At 36.2% G+C, this 18094-nt stretch overlaps 1 protein-coding gene across 1 annotated transcript in view; it reads right to left on the bottom strand.

Moving 5' to 3' along the window:
* Sol1 overlaps positions 1-18094 on the bottom strand; it is a 667060-nt gene that overhangs the window by 18261 nt on the left and 630705 nt on the right. Inside the window, exon 11 of the mRNA XM_076439137.1 lies at positions 160-367. Within this exon, the coding sequence (XP_076295252.1) occupies positions 160-367 (208 nt within the window). The remainder of the gene's footprint in view (positions 1-159; positions 368-18094) is intronic.

Genomic DNA, 18094 nt, shown 5'->3' on the forward strand with positions numbered 1-18094 from the left:
GGCATTAATTCGTTCGAAAACGTATTTTCATCGTGGAAAATCGTCGGCTTACATTTTCGACTTATTCTCTCATGCAGATTCGCTACTTTCGCGGGTTCTACAGCGAGGTCGAGTACTATCGGTATAAATGTACACGGGGAGTAATGAATTCTGACTTACGGTAGTACTCCCTCGATGTCGAAGAAGTGGAAGTGAAGATGGACACGTTCATTCGGCAGGCCATAAAAGAAATAGTGGCATTCGGTGTTACGTGGGTACAGTCCTGGGTAGTTTGGTGACGCGAACGTACCGTTCCTTGTCTCGTTGCTGTTATAAACAAAGGCACAGGGATATTGCGCCTCCTGCCGACCCGTAGTTATGCCAAAGTCTGAAACAGTGAAACAATGTTGCGTTAATGTCCCCTAAATCTTCTGTGCTACTGAGAATAAACTTTGACTGTGCAGAAATAGCCCCTCTCTCTCTCCTCCTCTTAAGCTTTTGCCAGTTTCTCTCTCCCTCTCTCTCTTTCTCTGCCTCTCTGTTCGAGATATGGCCAGTGTGCCGCGTTTCACCGAATAAATATGACGTTCCGTGAGCTCGTTAATTAAATAGCACCTATTCCGTGTATTTAATTGCGGAAAGAAGGAAGTCCGTAACTTCGAATCGACCGTGCAGTTACCTTTACCTTCTACCTTCACTTGTTTAATGAAAAGTCGCTCAAAGAGTTCAGCCTTAGACGTGGAACAATAGAAGTGGCTGAAGTTTCAACTCCCGGGCACCGCTGAAGCTGATTAACTTTGTATTACGTGGCATTATTTTGATATTGTTTAATAAAACAATAAACTTTAGTAATGGGTCGACGAATATTCTATTTTTGCGCAAGTGTCTCGCGGTTTCATTGTTTCTTAACGTCACGCGATCCTCAGCTGATTCTTCTATCAAATTTTTAATGGAGACTTTACGATTTGTTCTGCATTTTCTTGAAATTAAGAAAACATATATTAGAATTAATAGCCAAATTATTGATATCCAAATATTGTGCATTCTGACAACGAGGAATCAGTTTAATTGATCAAAATGAAATAGAAATGAGTAATATAATTTGTAGAAAAATGTTGGTGGCTTTTATTCGACCTGTAAATTGTGTAAATAATTACGTAATATATTGTGCATTTTCTGACAAGGAATCAGTTTAAGTTATAAAAATGAAATAGAAATGAGTAATATAATTTGTTGAAAATTGTGTCGTTCATTACTTGTGTAAATAGTTATGCAATATATTGGAGATAGTTGACATTCGGTAAACTGGAAATTTTCCTCGAAGCATGAGTGTAATTATTACATTTTGCGATTACACGCAGCCACAACGTCGACTGCGTAGCTTTAGAATGTTTTAGTGAGTCAACGGGCCACCAATTACTACTTTACACGGACTCTTATTAGCTGTATTTGCACATTATTCGATTACTTCGTGATGTTTATGATTGCCAGCGCGGGCGTTGCTATCCATCTGGTACGCTTAATAAATATTGACGTTCGCTAATGAACAGTCAGACGTCCGAAATATAAAGCATCACCGTCATAATCGCCATACTGTAACACGATGAGCATTAATAAACAACAGGGGCATAATTGCTTACGTATTATTAACTAGACGTTCGAAAACCAAACGCTGGGACCCGACTACCTCAATTTGCCAATGAATATACATCTCGCCCGGTGATCAGAATGCGATACACTATCACACTGACTGATACGCCGAGGCTTCAACGTATAAATCATGCCGCGTGATTTAATATTTCGTGGTAAATATTGCCAGACGCTTTCGTTGTTAATTCATTTCTGTGACAGCGTTCTTCGGCCGAGATAACGTTAGATCATCCGTTGATTGATACTCCACCAGTTTTCAGCCATTGTTTAACAAAGTCGTGTGGTATTTAAATTCGAAATTGCTTCGTTGGATTTTTGGACAGCGTTTTTTAGCAACATATATGAAAATGATTTAATTCGTACCGAAAGAGTTTAAAGTTAGGTCGAGTAATTGATAATTAAGTAATTTGTCGAAACAAAAAGTACTTCACAATCTGTGAAAGTTTGGTGAGGAGTAAAAAGTAGTAACAAAATTATTTTTCCCGAAGAAATTGGAAGATGTCTGAATACACTTGTAAAAGTAAAATGGTAAAATCAATTGCACAATTGTTTATTTTTCCAATTATTTCAATGTGTGTGTCTTATGATTGGACTGCGGATCTTTATGAAGAAATTGGTTGGGTGAAATATAAAAGAGTAAAAGTTTTTAATGCAACAAAGTCGTTAAGGGATGAAATTAATTTTTATGTTATTTCTGCTTCCCACGATTAATGTAAAACATTTTTATTCTGCATAAATATCCGCAGTCTACTGATGATCAATGTATCTAGTCGTCAGATGGCTCCCGCGCGAGAGTGTACACGTTGACTCCATCGATCTGGACCGGCGCTAGTCAGAATCGTTGGATCTCGGCTCGCAACTGAATATTAAAGCTTCAAAGCGAAATGGGTTAATTATAAGATCAGGGGTCGTCAGGGCTTGTTTGAAATGGTTCAGTATGGTCGTTGGAATTGCCGCGGAACTTCTCTCCGGAGTTCCTAAAGTGTGATTCTCCCAACATGTACGTCGGCCAAGTTTCTTCGCGGTTGTAAACATCGAGTAATAAGCTTTCGCGGACGCGGCGCACTTTTGCGCTTAGTTAGCTGTATTTGTTACGGAGACGATGTGCATCAACCGCTCGACTTATGCATTAAGAGAGAGGAGAAGTCGGGGAAGCGACTTGCGAATGATAAAGCGCTCCTAGCGCTGCTAGCTGGCAGCTCTCTCTCTCTCTCTCTCTCTCTCTCTCTCTCTCTCTTCCTCGCTTCAAATAAGCGTGATTCCCAAAGCCTTTATGCAACTAGAAATTATTCCTCCTTCGTTGCTAACTTCCAGCCTTGTTCGAACTAAATTCGTTCGAATCAATTATTTCGGCACAAAGAACTGTGGCGTTGGCGTGCACCGAATGACTTTTCACTCCTTCTTTACGGTTACGATAATGTATATTTATTGTATGTTTATATTTACTTTGATGCTTAACATTGATCACAAAAGAATTTTATTTCGTCCCAAAAGAAAGGTACAATGTTCGTACATATTTAGATGATTTTGTCTGACTTGCTATTACACAGCAAAAGGGTCCCCGGTTTAGAACCTTGAAAAAATCAATTTTTCGTTTTTGCATTTCCTCAAGGCATATACCTTTAAAAATATGTCTGTAAAAGTATTTGCTTAAATTCATAAGAATAACGTAGCTGCGAATGTTCGGAGAATGTAGCACTCACTATACAGGGTGTGGCTGAACGTGTCAAAAAAAGTGTAAAAATAAGTCGAACAGAAGGAATAACATTTTTTCGTTTGACGCCTCGTTTTCTAGAGAATCTAGCAAGAACTGTCGGGCTCGCGTGCGAGATTATTTGCAGCAAGTAGAATTGGTTAGCCATGATCATACGCGTCAGACGATTCGTATCTAGTAGCACGCGTGTTCATCTTCAAACTCGATTTTCTCGAAAACGGAGCGTCAAACGAAAAAATATTATTATTTATTTTTAAACCAAAAGACCTCTCTTAATGTTTTGTGCGATATTAAATGATTAATGAATGGATATGAAACTGACAGATGTCACAGCAGACCCACAAGTAATAATGATTCAGCATGCCAGTGAATTGAATTTTAAATTGCAGCGATTTTAAATTGCTAATATGGAAATCGATTGTACACGTCATAGACGGTGTGACATATTAATATTAATTCAAGAGGAGTCCATAAAAATAAAATGTTAATCTGGTCGTTCTATGTTCATCAAATTCAAAGCACTGTAAATATTGGTGAACATCTGCGCGGAAAATATTCTAGTTAATTAATGTGTACATTTGCAATGAAGTTTGCGCGGTGTTAATTCTCTATAAGTTTGTGAAATTAGAAGTTTGAGAAGCGAGCGAAATATTTGATATTAAAAAATTTCAAAAGACCCGAGACGCTTGGTACTTCGAAGAATTTTAATAACTAAAAATCTTCCGAGTTGTACCGGGGTTTCAAACCCGTTTCAGTCTCGGGACGGGCTGAAACTGTTTTAAAACTCCGTTCTCTTGATTTTGACGAACAATGGAAGTAGTGTTTCGGCGTCAGTGGGCGTGTAAATAACAGCTTGCTTAAAATTTAAAGCGTAAAATACTTGGGAAATTTTTGTCTCTCATAAAAGCATAATTGGATTGCATACTTCGTCTCTCTAGAGTTTATGCAGTGCATTATTCATCGCAGGATTTTCATTCGCCTGTAAACGTTTGATACCTATCGCGATTGATAAAAGGAGCTTTATTTCCCGGGGAATTTGAATTTACCATTAAGCGATGTTACGTAAAAAATAAAACAGATTGTCGTTTCATTTCTGCAAATTGATTTAATAATGACACTTCCAGCGAAAATATATAGGGTATTCTGAAAAAGATGTATTGGACGCGTTAATTTATTGGGCGAATGATATGTTTTAAATCGAAAGACGCGATTCGGATTGCAATGTATTTCCGTGTTTGTTTAATATTTCATCAGATAAAGTTTTACATCGTGCCACACGCTATTTAGTATTCATGTAAATGGTAACAAAGCTGTTACGTAACGTACGTTACGAAGAATTGATTGTTACGGCATCAAAAGAATTTCAAATTGAATAATGTTCACTATGAATTTTGCATTATTGTAAACGTGCATTATGCTGGAGCTGGAAACATATTTCTTTCACTCTGAAAAATTGCAATATTTAGAACTTATTTCTTTATTCTTAAAATTGGAAATCATTGGAAGAAGTTAAAAAGTATTGGTACATTATTGGTACATTAATGGTTCAAAGAAAAAGTTAAGTATTACATATCCACTTCCTGGGTCTTACAAATAACTTGGAAAATGTTTGTTTCGTATAAATGTCTGCAGTGCAGTAATATTGCTGGCATGGCATTTTACGTGCAACTGTATAAACAGTTAAACGACGGCACAGCGCCTCACTTCCTTCGTAACGATTCTACTAGCCGATATTACTTTTTAAGTCGCAAATTATTGGCAAATCTTAGTTTAATAAACGATAATGGGGAAACCGGTGCTGCAGTGTTTTCTGCTATAAAAATTTAAATTTGATATTTTCTTGGAGAGTGTGCGGTGCCGGTTATGAGTTAACTCGACTTTCTCCAGTGCTTTCCTAAAGACTCTGTAATAGTACCAACTCGGCCATTCTCGTGACTTTCTATCGCGTAAACAAAGAGCTTTCGTGTGATTTTAATAAACTTTGTCATTTACGAGAATCGCGAGATTACTGGAGCTCAAAACAAGGAAAATCGCAATGCTATAAATAGACTGTTGATCCTTATGCGAAAGAGAACATTTTGTTCGAATCGCAAGAAACAGGAATTGTGAGTAAAGTTTTAAAATTGCTTTCATTGTTTTTGTACGTGTGGAAAATGTATAGTCTAGCAATAAACAATTTATTGATTTTTCTGCGTATGGAGGGTGCATGAGTGATGATAAAATAAAAATTGCAATAGAAAGTCACAGTAATTTTTCAATCAACCGAATAAAATTCGACGCGGTGGAACAAAATAAAATTTTATGGAACACAATTTTGTTTCAACTTTTCGAATACGCCATGCGTGTGCATACATCGATACATTTTTTAATATTTCTGTGCAATCATGTTATTGTAGATATATGCGAATTTGATATCTGCAGTTGATTATTTTCAGAGCAATTGATTTCATTAATGAAACAAGTTGTGTCAAATATCACGTGAATGAAGTCCCTGCGTTAACAACTCTAAGGTGTTGATTGCAATAGCAGTGATTGCTTTTTTTGTACACGTTCACAATGATGAATTTTTCAGATTTTAAACAATTTTTTTGCACATACATTTTAAAGGGAAGTCTCGCTTTATAATGACCTGTCAAAAGCTGACCTGCGTTTTAAAAAAAAAGACTGAGTTCCGAAATGTGAAGCAGAGCATTCACTCTGTAAAATGAGCAAAATTCTGTAACAATTCAGGGCTTCTCTAATTTTGTTCCTTTGTTCTCTTCTTTCTTTGACAATGTTATATTCGAATATTTACCAAATTATTTCGTAGATGGAAGAATGAAATTTCCGACAAGTTTGATTTTCCGTGTAAATGAATGAATTCACATTAATTCCGTCTATTTTCTCGATGCGAAGATTCATTTTGCCGGGTATACGTCGAGGGTTCGCGACGATATGAGGATTCTCTGCAATTAGAAGGAAGCACGCGTATCATTTCGCGATTTTTACGATTGTGTCAGCTCCTGGAGAGACTTCCAGCGTCGAATTGAGCGTTGTGCTGCACGGGGACTATTGCGAGCGTTTAGCATCCGGCATAATGGCGGCATACCAACGAAACGTTGTGCTGAATACACGTATACCTGCACACTGTTTCGCACATTTCCGTTTTAGGGGCCGCGCCTCTGTATTTTTGGAAACAACGAACTTTGTTCTCCCTTGTTTCAAGCATCGTTCTCACGTGACTCCTCAAATATGTTTCCTGACGCTTATAAGTGGACTGTGCGGATCTTTATGCAAAATAAAAATTTTGTGGATCGATTGCAAGAATTGCACAAAGATTTATTTCTTCGTTTTCATCATTGATTCATCAGAGCTATCTGTGTGCAGAAAGTTCATAAAAAATAAAGGGGTGTAATTTACTATACTGTTCTTGTCAGTAATCTTGTCTGAAATCTTCATGAATATCTCTATTTTGTCTCCTTTGAAGTTGTCCTGTAGCGTTGGACAGATTTCGGAACGGTCTCTCTGGATTCTGTGTCTCGGACCGTATAGTAGCAGATGTTCCACCGTAATTATTGAGTTACAATGGGTAGCAAGTAGCTGCTAGGTTCCTTGATAGCATATGTGAGTGGGTATTAAACTTACATAATAGCAAAAGGCAGCACTGCGATACTAAACAAGTACGCTTAATTTTGTTCGTTGCAGGACAATCGTGAAATACTTTATCTTAAATAATTTTGATCAATTTACTAAATCTATATGAAATATTTTTTGATTACTTGAAAGAAAACATATTATTGTTAATATGAACCTAATTTGCTGTATAACATGTTAATAAACAAATTTACATAAAAAGAATTAAAGATACATTCCTTTGGGCATGGATTTAATAAATTTTCAAGTAATTTTCGGAATTTATTTACCAATGAATAATGACGTCTAATTATCCGTAAATTATAGTGGACGCAAATTACTATTTTAGTCCGACAAGAACTCTTTCAAACATCTCCGAAACGAACACGTTTACTAAATGCAAATGAGATAATTAATTGAACTAATCGCGAATGAAAGATACGTATAACAATGACAGTGTATATAACAGCTGCTGATTCAAATGTGTTTCACTCGTGCAGAAATGTATCAATTTAAACTATGCTCGCCGTGTCAGAGTCGAGTATGTTAAAAATCCAAAAATGCTCCATCCCTTTTGTTACTAGTTATGGACGGCCGAAATAACACGATAAACTTTCACGGTATTAAACGTCGCGAAATGTAACAGACATATGACATTATTCGACGGCATTAAATTTCTGAAATCACGAGCCAGTGCGACGTTCCCATTTTTTCCGCTGTCATGCGTACATATGTATAACGGCCGTGATGAGCATGGCTGTACGGCTCATTATAATTACCGGCCAGGCAAATCGACCGCAAAGCACGTGTATCTTCGCATTTGCCTTTAGTAAATTCTGTTGTCAGTGATGATTGGGGGTGTACAAATATTTGCGTGTGATATATTGCGTGCTCCGATGGAATACAGCTAGCTGCGGATACTGCAGAAGCAGCTGATTATTTCTGATGCTGAACGATGATAACGTCTAAAGGCATTTCCATTACAGCTTTCCATTTAATTTTTAACTATAGCTACGTGCAACGCTTTCAATTCACAAAACCAATTTACACCTGTTCAGAAATAAATGATCACCAGTTCAACCAACCTTTCAAACCTCAATATTGTAAAGCAGATAAACCATTAACTCGTTTAACGACTCTCTTCAGTTCTTTTACAATATACTTCTGAAGAGTGTATTGTTTATTTCCTAAATATATGAGACACGTACAACATTCTGCATATTTTTAATTGAGGACAATGATAAATTCGAGAATTGATTCACAAGTTAAATTTCACCTGAGGAAACCAGAAATTTTTAACTGCTTTTTATATAATCCTGTAAATTTTGGCGAGGAAATACCGAAAATCTAAGTTTTAATCCTAGGAATCCACTGGTTCAAAAGTTATGCGTGCTTAAAATTCAGCGATCTTCATCATTTTTGGCCGGTATGGGCGCCGCCATGTTGGTACGTAGTGAGGGTCTCGCGTCGTCCGATGAGCGGATCCGGTAAGTGGTAGCACAAGCACGCGCTGATGAATTTATATACATATAATTATCATAAATTTTGTAATACGTAAAATTTATTTGGCGACAAATAGATAGTTTTAGGTATCAAATTCAAGTTTCCGATTCGATCAGACCGTAATCGTCGGTGTTCTGTTTTGGAAGAAACTGTATCTCTCCCCTTGAAGTCGTGCAAAACTGCTGTCATTCCAGTTTGTACCTTCCGGAATGCATTCTCACTAATTAAAGGTTTGTCTCCCCGTTCTGATTCCGTTCACCAGAGTATACAGCATACGAAACGCTTTACGGCACCCAGACATTTGAATTTTACGAGTTCACCACTTGGAGTAGTTAATCGATTTTGCTGATTTGTTAAGAGACACGGGCCCTTAACCAGCAAATGCTATTGTAGACGACGATGTATGTGCCTCCGCGTGTTGGTAAACTTTCTACGTGTACGGAGACAAATTAATTCACTAACTTCACTAACGAGAGAGCACCGCAATTGCGAACACTACGGTTTTATTGAAATCACATTAACAGATTGGGACAATAACGTTAAGGAGGTGGAAAATGATTCTCGGGCTTCTGCTGCATAAATGTAGACGTTCAGAGGAACAGAAATTTCGAAAATTTACAAAATTAGCTTTTAACTCTTTGCACTCGTGGCCATACCCTAAACCCAGACCTTGCAAACTTCATTTTTCTACAAAAGAAGTAAGATTGTATATCACACTTTAATTTTTAGTATAAGTTATTAAATACAAACAAATTTAGTAACATCAAAATGATTGTAAATTAATATATGTCAATTTTTAGTGGCACGCGTTAGAGTAACCGTAGAAAATAATTTTAACACGTAATTATGTTCAGCGAAATATTTGATTAACATATTTTATCCATATTCGAAGACTAGTTTTGAATTATGTAATATTAAATCAGTTTCTAGAGAGAGTTTGAATTCATGCAATTAAAATTAATAGATACCACAATATCTCGCAGCGAACACACAGCTTCCAAGTTCTAAGGTTATAATAGTAAATGGTAAACGTACAAATAACGCAGAAATGTTAAAGGTCTGAGCAAAAATTAAATTTTGCTGTCCAAACAAGTTGACCACAACAGTTTTAATATATTAGTACTACAAAATGAAGTGAGAAATTTCACGAGTGTAGATTCAGATTCACTAATGAGATATGCAATTCTTTTGATTTAAATTAATGGCGGCATTAAGTTTGAAGAACGCTTCCGACAGCCCTTTACTAAGGCTTCTGCCGGCCATTTAGTTATTCATAAAATTTTTAATGAAGAAAGTCCTCGTATTTATAAAAGCGTTCTAAGCGGCGTAAAATTAATTTTACGCTTTCCCCGTCGATTGTTACAATTTTCATTAATTTTTATCTGTATTATTTGTGCGTCTTTCTGTTGTAGACATGGAATAAATTTTGGAATACTAAAAGCCCCCGAAAAAAATGAAAAATAAAATTGATCGTGCAGAATTGTCGAATAAAAATCTAGCAATTATCATATATCGGTCGGTTAACTTAAATAGTTATCGTTGTAATTAGTAAAATTATTATGTAGATATTTGTGAAAAAATACGATGTCTGAGTAAGTTTTAGTAAAAGTAAGTAGTACAATCAATAATAAGGTATACACTACGTGTAAAAGCGTTGTGTTCTACCCCCCCCCCCCCATCAATAAGGGTATATTATATTTATTTTGACTACGGTAAAATTGTTGTTACTTGTCTTTTGTAGAAAAAGACCTTCTGGTAACATAACAATTTTTCTCCACAACTTACAATATTCACAACTCCGGCCAAACAGTCAGGATCGTTTGGCCCTCTGTGAAATCGTCATCGAATAAATGAATAATGGGCAGGTAGTCGGCACCGTCAGCCATCGACAGTCACGAAATCGAAGACATTAGTTTTCCATCGGGCCGGCAGTTGATATTAAATTCATACTGTTCGATAATAACGTTACCAGCAGCGATGCAACAGTTCGAAATGGCCGAGCGGGTCCGAGTCGATCTTAAGCGACATCGATCGCCGCCATTAAAGGGACGCATAACATGTTTGTCGGCGGGCGGGATCGTTGAATTTCTAGATTTTGAATTGACCATTTGTGACAGAGTCACGCTCGATTTTATGACGTTCATCGATTGCTCATGGAAGATAACGCACGATTGAAGGTATCGCCAGATAACGGATATACATACACGCCGGATCCTATATGGGAGCAATCGGATATTCATTTGCGGCGAACCAAATGGTGGGGCCTCGACTGTACACGCGTGTATGCAGGACCGCGTAATGCATTCTCTCGTTTCGCTACGTTTTCCTCTCCGTCTCTCTTCCCTCATTCTTTTCCCCTCTCTCTGTCTGGTCGAATGCCACATCACTCTGATGTTCATTCGCCTAACCCTTTCTCGCTCGATTCCCGTTGTACACCGATCACGGTTTCCTTCAAGCCACGTCCTCACCAAGGCCACTACGATCAGTTCCTTGTTAACCCTTTGTGGTCTGAACGTATTGTCTAGTTAATTGTCTCATCATTTTTAAAAGTCTGTGGATTTTTTAAGAGATCCTTTAATATCAGCAGTTACGTGGGTTAAACCTCATCCGTTGAAGCTAGAAATGTTTAACTTTTTAAATTTACAATCCTGTAGATTTTGACGAGAAAATGCCGAAAATCCAATATTCAATCTTAGGAATTCACTGGTTCAAAAGTTATGCGTGTTCAAAGTTCAGCGATTTTCACCGTTACTGACTGGTATGGGCGCCACCATGTTGGCATAACGAGCGCTGCCGCTAGGTGGCACGACCAGCACGCACTGATGTCGATAACGTAGATTTCTAAGCGTATTCAAAGTTATTATATCGTGAAAAAATCGTTTGGCCCAATTTAGAAAGCCTGCTCCTGTTTATAAGGTGTGCGAGCACTTTTGTCCACCGTTGTACCTCGCCTCTGAGAGGTTAACAACAAATGGCGTAGCTGCACGGAGTAAATCTTCTAGGAACAAAACCGAGACGTTCCAACTGTTTCCGTAGGTCAGCGTCTGTTGGCGAGGTTTTGGAGCGTGCAGCGCCAAAAACGCGACAAAAAGGTGCTGGTTGTTGCATCAGCGAAGATACAGCTTTGTGGCGGTGGCTGCATCGTTACTCGTTTTCGAGGATATGACCTCTCCGTGATAGTTGCGGCTTGTGTGATGCAACGGGGTACGGATTACACGCATTTCAGAGTCCCAAGTGCGGAGGCTCGAAATTATTATCGCGTGGAAGACACCGTTGTCACGATAATTGGGATCGTTATTATTCGCCAAGGCAGACTACACTATGTGTACGCGTCGCAGCCGAAGCATAACGCGCGACCGCTTTATTATCCGACGCGGATTATTAGTTTGTTTTTGCGCTCTCGACCGTGTAACGATGTGTAAATAATGGCGGCTAAGGGAAACCCCCCCTTTGAAAGGTCTGAAAGGATCGCCGAGGGTACCGCGAATAAATATTGATACATAGGTGGGCGGAAGCTATTCCGTTTTATTTGCCGGTAAGTATTTTCGCATTGGATTATTACGAGCCACGGCCGTTTGATGTACTTCGCCCCGAAACTGTACCTTCTTTCCTTTTGTGTTTTTTTCGTTCTTCTCCTTAAAAAATTTCATATTTGCCGAACCACCATTGCGCGCCGCGGCTAACAAAAAGAAGTAGATGGTTCTCGGAAATAAAATTTACCACATTGTCTTGAATCGCAGTTACAATCGAATATTTCAATTTGTTTAGACGAACGTGGAGACACTTCTGCTCCGCGAATTCCCGTTGCCTCGACGGACCGCTACTCCGGGGAAATCTGTTTTTATCTAAAAAGTACTTTCCATCTCATGAATTCAGCTTAATGCTGGAACATGAAAGGATTTTGTAACGCGTTTCGCCGCACTGTTACATCTGGTTACTGGTGTGTAATATTTAATGTACGGAATTGGTGTTTAATGCTTGTGGGAATTGTGAACGTACGGCGGTTTTGTATTGGAAATGTTTAAGCTGTATTGAGACGTTACAAGGATTTTTATTAAAATAAAACATGCTATTGGAGGGATCTAAATCTTCAAAACATATGTTTTAAATTTTCTTTATATATTATATATCTAGATGAGAATGTCTTTTGCACATCCTTTAGCAAACTAATATCTAGTCTTCGAACATCTCGAAAAGAATTCCACTCGGTACATTTTTGAGAAAACATTTCGTGTGTTAAACAGTGTCAGAACATTAATACAGGCCACTGTACGCGGAATGGAGGAATTATTTCAATTATTTCACTCCAAACATTAAAACAACAGGAAGAGTGAAGTGAATAAATAAATAATTAAAAGGTGCAAGATAGAGGAAAATTAAATTTCCAGTTTTCATAGTGGTAGCGTGAATCCTAATACATAAGTGTGATTCGTTTAATCTCATTACGACTCTTACAAAAAGAACGTTGATAAAAAAGAGTAAATGTGTATGTGGTTTAGAAAATATTTGTTAAAAGACGTAACATAGTTATTCTCTGTAAAATCAATATTCTAAATAGAATAGCCAATATCGCGAATACTGTTCTAATTTGAATTCATACTACGGCGAGGGGTGGTTTATCGAAAGCGTTTACAGTGAATGTAACTCCGTCGTTGGATTTTTTTTTTTTATCAGTAGAATAACATGGAATGGGATATACATAGTGCTTATGCCCTGTATACGGAAAGGTTCTTTTCTTTGTGCCTGTTTTTATTTCTATCGATATCGCCCAGAAAAGGTAGTGCAGATGGTTGCCGCGCCTTTCTCGTTCTCGTAATGATACGCTTTATATGCGCCCCTTTAGCAGCTCGTTCAATTCAAGTGTGTCCATGAAAAAGAAAACGAAGGGACTACTTATCTGCTCGGCGGCGCTCTCTCGTTAGGAGTTAGCGGAACGCAGGATCAAAATTTAAAATGATGCCAAGTCGTCGAAACTCCCAGACTGTACACAGTCACCGAGAAACACCCTTAATAAGTAGAGTATCTTAAAGAGAACGCAGCTTCAGACGGCAAAAGGCACGGAATGCAGATCGAGGAGGCTTGTATTCATTAGCAGCACGGTTTTCATAACTAATGTACCTTTCGATAATGATGTAAAATATACCTGTGCATATACATAATATTATATTTATCTTCATACACTGATGTGCAAAAGAAAGAAGCACCCGGCCATATTTAATAGGAAAGCATATAAAATCAAATAAGAACACAGTAAGTTTTGAAAAAGGATTCCGCTGTTTAATTGAATAGTTCTGAGAATCTATATATATATGTGTTATTGCGGATTATCTAATACTTTAAATGCAATAAATCAATCATTGTACAATACAATTTCTACCTATAAAGATATTGTTTGTCATTATATTTTATAATGATATACTGGGTGCTTCTTTCTTTTGCACAGTAGTGTACATCTATTTAGAGATAAGTAATTTTCATAGAAAAATATTATTATACTTAATATATTGTGTAGTAATAATAATTAATACGTTTACTGTTGAATATACTTTATATATCTTATTGTTAGTAAAGTTATATAAAATAGTAAGTATATTGATTATGGAAACGAAATTAATCGATAGTTGGCTGCATCTTTTTTAGCGAAATCGTGCAACGAACACAATAGGACATTCTCTGAATACCGAATAATGATAGTCGCGCATTCTCATTTACACGCGTATGAGTTGAGATTATTGTGAAATGAATAGCCGTGATTCGCTAATTAACGACAAAACAATACTAATTAACCCACCGTTTCATGTCAAAGCAAGCGTTAAACGATTCGATGAAATTGCACATTAATTTCCTGATTTTTCCGTTCTCCGAATACGTGTTATTAGCCTTTTAAATCCGATTCAATGTTTGGAATGTACGCTCTACGGCTCGCGGAATATACCATGATCAAATCTCTATTGCTGCGTAAAGAGGTATAAACGCGATCCAAATCTGCAAATCGCAGTTTACGGATGCTATCCTGTTATATCTTCAATTATGATGGGGGTATTAAAATTACTTAAGCTTATATAGATAGAGGTGTTATCATTTCTAATACAATTATTATACTCGTGCCAGAAAAAGCTGAAATAGAGTTATTAAAAAACAAGAGCTAAAATAAAGGAATCGAGAAAAGTTAATAAAATGCTATGTACCTCTATCTAATCATGAGAATTTAATCATTAAAATTTTTTAAAAATTGCACTTAAACTTATAGATAGAAGTAAGGGTTGGGCAAAATTTTTATCTAAATAAAATTTTTGCCCAACTCTGATAGAAGTGTTATCATCTCTAATACAATTTTTATTTTTGTACACAGTAAACTCCACGAATATGTTCAATCAAAAGAGTTGAATAATCGCTTTATCTAATTATAGTACTAGCATTAAATACTGGTATAAATGAAAATGTTCTCAATAAGATATAAATAAACTTGAATACCAGAGTTAATGCAAAAATTTAATCAACGAGTGACGAATAAATTATTAATCATTAAAATTGCGGTTAACGATTAAATACTTATTACTCGTTAAAAAATTGCGGTTAACGATTAAATACTTATTAATCGTTAATTGCGGTTAACGATTAAATCTTATTCATCGTTAAAAAATTGCGGTTAACGATTAAATCTTATTCATCGTTAAAAAATTGCGGTTAACGATTAAATACTTATTAATCGTTAATTGCGATTAACGATTATATTCCTTTCAATTGTAATCGTCAAAAAATTACTAATTAAGTGAAATTAGCTGAAATTTCGAAATGAAATACGGAATCAAAATTATATGAATACTGAAAAAAATGTAAACTGAGTTTAGGTGTCTTGTTATATGGTCTATAATACAACGATTGACGATTAACTTTATCAATCGATTGAATCAATCGTCGATTTTTTAATGATAACCTTTTTTAATCGTACAGATTAAACAATCAATCTTGATAAAAATTTTGATCGATTAATGCCCAACTCTGTTAAATACTGTATCGTATCAAACAGTATACGAATTCTTATAAATATTTTATTCCCTTTTGATATAAACTGCAGTCTCCTTTACGCCTCACCCTAAATACTTGAGCAGATAAAGCTTTTGCACATCACCGCCAGGTACTTGGTTACCTAAAAACGCCATATACGTCAAGAGCCTACTGTGAACATGAAACGATTCATGTCAAAGTAGACCCCAAATCGAGTTTCGTGTACCGGAAGCTTTCAGGATGCCGAAAGTCTCGAGATCTCGAGAGAGGCACGATACTTTTGGGATCTTGAATCTGCGATCCTACCCTCGTATCTTTGATAAATAAATTTGTGTACTATTCTATCGTTTACGTTTAACCTTATTAAGATTGACAGGACAATGCGACCCCAATTAACTCGTCCCTTTCTTTCAATGCTCCCCAAACATTTGTTGCATATTTTTTCACTAGAGAATGCAGACCTTACGTTATACAATTCATTTGAATACAAAAGTACTCGGTCTGGTTATTCAATTTGTTTACAAGACTGTTGTTGAATTTTATCTGTTGTAATAACAGTATTACTTTTACTGGGTATGAGCAGAGTAGGAATATATGTATAGACTGGTTTTAATATAACACTTTAATCTGATACTTGTATATAAGACCTTCTGGTTGTGCGGTCGTACAGAGACTGTATTAGATACATTGTTCAGAGTATACACAACACGCAGTAGTACACAACAGGTGTCACTACAACTATCTGTTCAGATGATAATTGTTTGCACCTACTTTATCGACAGACTTGCCGTTATTACAATCAACACTTCCTCTTAACGGTAAGTTTGTCTAGGAGATTTATTAATTTTTTATTTCTATAATTACAACATAGATTGAATATTATTTCTTTTAGAAACCAAAAAATATTACTGAATTGCCTTGTCTATAGCTTTTAACATATGTAGTCACAAGAACAATAAACCAAACTGAGTAATACACATCATTGATTCATGAGCGCTGTTAATTAATGCTTGTTTCTACATAGTATATTGTAAACTATTCTTAAATTCTTTAAATTTTACATTGCTTAAGGGTTTAGTTAGTAGATCAGCTAACTGTTTTTCAGATGGACAGTATTCTATGTCAATAGTCCCTTCATTATATTTTTCGCTGATAAATTGAAATCGTACATCAATATGCTTGCTTCTTTTATGAATTATTCCGTTTTTAATTAGGCTCAAAGCGCTCTGATTGTCTATTAATAGTGTAGCCTTTACCTTTGAATTAGTTAAAGTTTCTAACACAGTTTTTAGGTATGTAAGTTCTCTACAACATTCTGCAGCAGCGATGTATTCGGATTCGGTGGTTGACAGTGCAACTATGGATTGTTTGTGAGAGCACCAGCTGATAGGTCCATTTCCATAAAATATGACAAAGCCAGTAGTACTCTTTCTTGTGGATACGTCACCAGCAAAGTCCGAATCGCTGTAGCCAATTAATTCATTTCCTCGTTGAGCGTTTTGTTTTGAAAACTGAATACCAATGTTTTTAGTTCCCTGTAAATATCTGAGAATACGTTTTATATTACTTATATCTAGGTTTGTTGGTTTGTCTACGAATCTGCTTACGTAATTGACAGCGAACGCGATGTCCGGTCGAGTTTTCGACGTTAAATATTGTAAATTACCAACTAATTCTCTATAAGGAAAACGAGTATCTGATGTTTCATCATTTAAATTAGTATTCGTATGAATACTTACTATAGGAGTGGAAACAGCCTTTGAATTTCCCATTCCATATTCTGTTAATACTTTTTCAACAAATTTACTTTGATCTAATATTAACGAAGTATTATTTCTAGTTATATTAACACCTAAGAAATTTTCAAAAGAGCCAAAAAATTTTACCTCAAATTCTTTTGACAGTTTTTCTTTAATTTGATTCAAATATTTAGTATTTTTACTTAGTATTATTCCGTCGTCTACGTATATTGCCAATATCAAATGACCTCCCTTTGATTTGAAAATACATTGGTCTGAAGGAATCGGATCTAGCCCGTTTTGTTTTACAAATGATTTGAAACGTTGATTCCAATTTATTGGAGCTTGTTTCAGTCCGTACAAAGCTTTTTTGCAACTTACAGAATTTGTTTGTTTTTCCGAATCCTTCTGGTAACTTTATATAGACTTCCTCATCTAAGTGTCCATACAGGAACGCAGTTTTTATATCAAATTTCAGAATTTTGTAATTTCCTAAAACAGATAAGGCCATTAACAGTCTGAAAAGATTTGCATGTAGCACAGGACTATAGGTTTCGTTGAAGTCAACTCCTTTTTGTTGTTCACATCCTCTGACTACTAAACGTGCCCTGTGTCTTCCATCATCCTTTATTTTGAATATCCATCTTGCACTCAAAATCTTTTTGTCTGATATGTGATTAGGATCTACCTCAATCCATGTTTTATTTTTTTTTAAGGATGTCTTTTCCTCTTCGATTGCAGCTTTCCATTTTTCTGCATCTTCTCCATAGATTGCTTCCTTGTACGTTAGATGTACATAGTACTCTCCAAGTCTTTCTGGTAGATTTCTTTGTCTTTCACTTCTTCTTGGCATTTCTTGTCGATCTTGATCAGTATTTTGTATATCTTC

The sequence above is a fragment of the Lasioglossum baleicum genome, chromosome 15, assembly GCF_051020765.1.
Source record: "Lasioglossum baleicum chromosome 15, iyLasBale1, whole genome shotgun sequence".
Lineage (NCBI taxonomy): Eukaryota > Metazoa > Arthropoda > Insecta > Hymenoptera > Halictidae > Lasioglossum > Lasioglossum baleicum.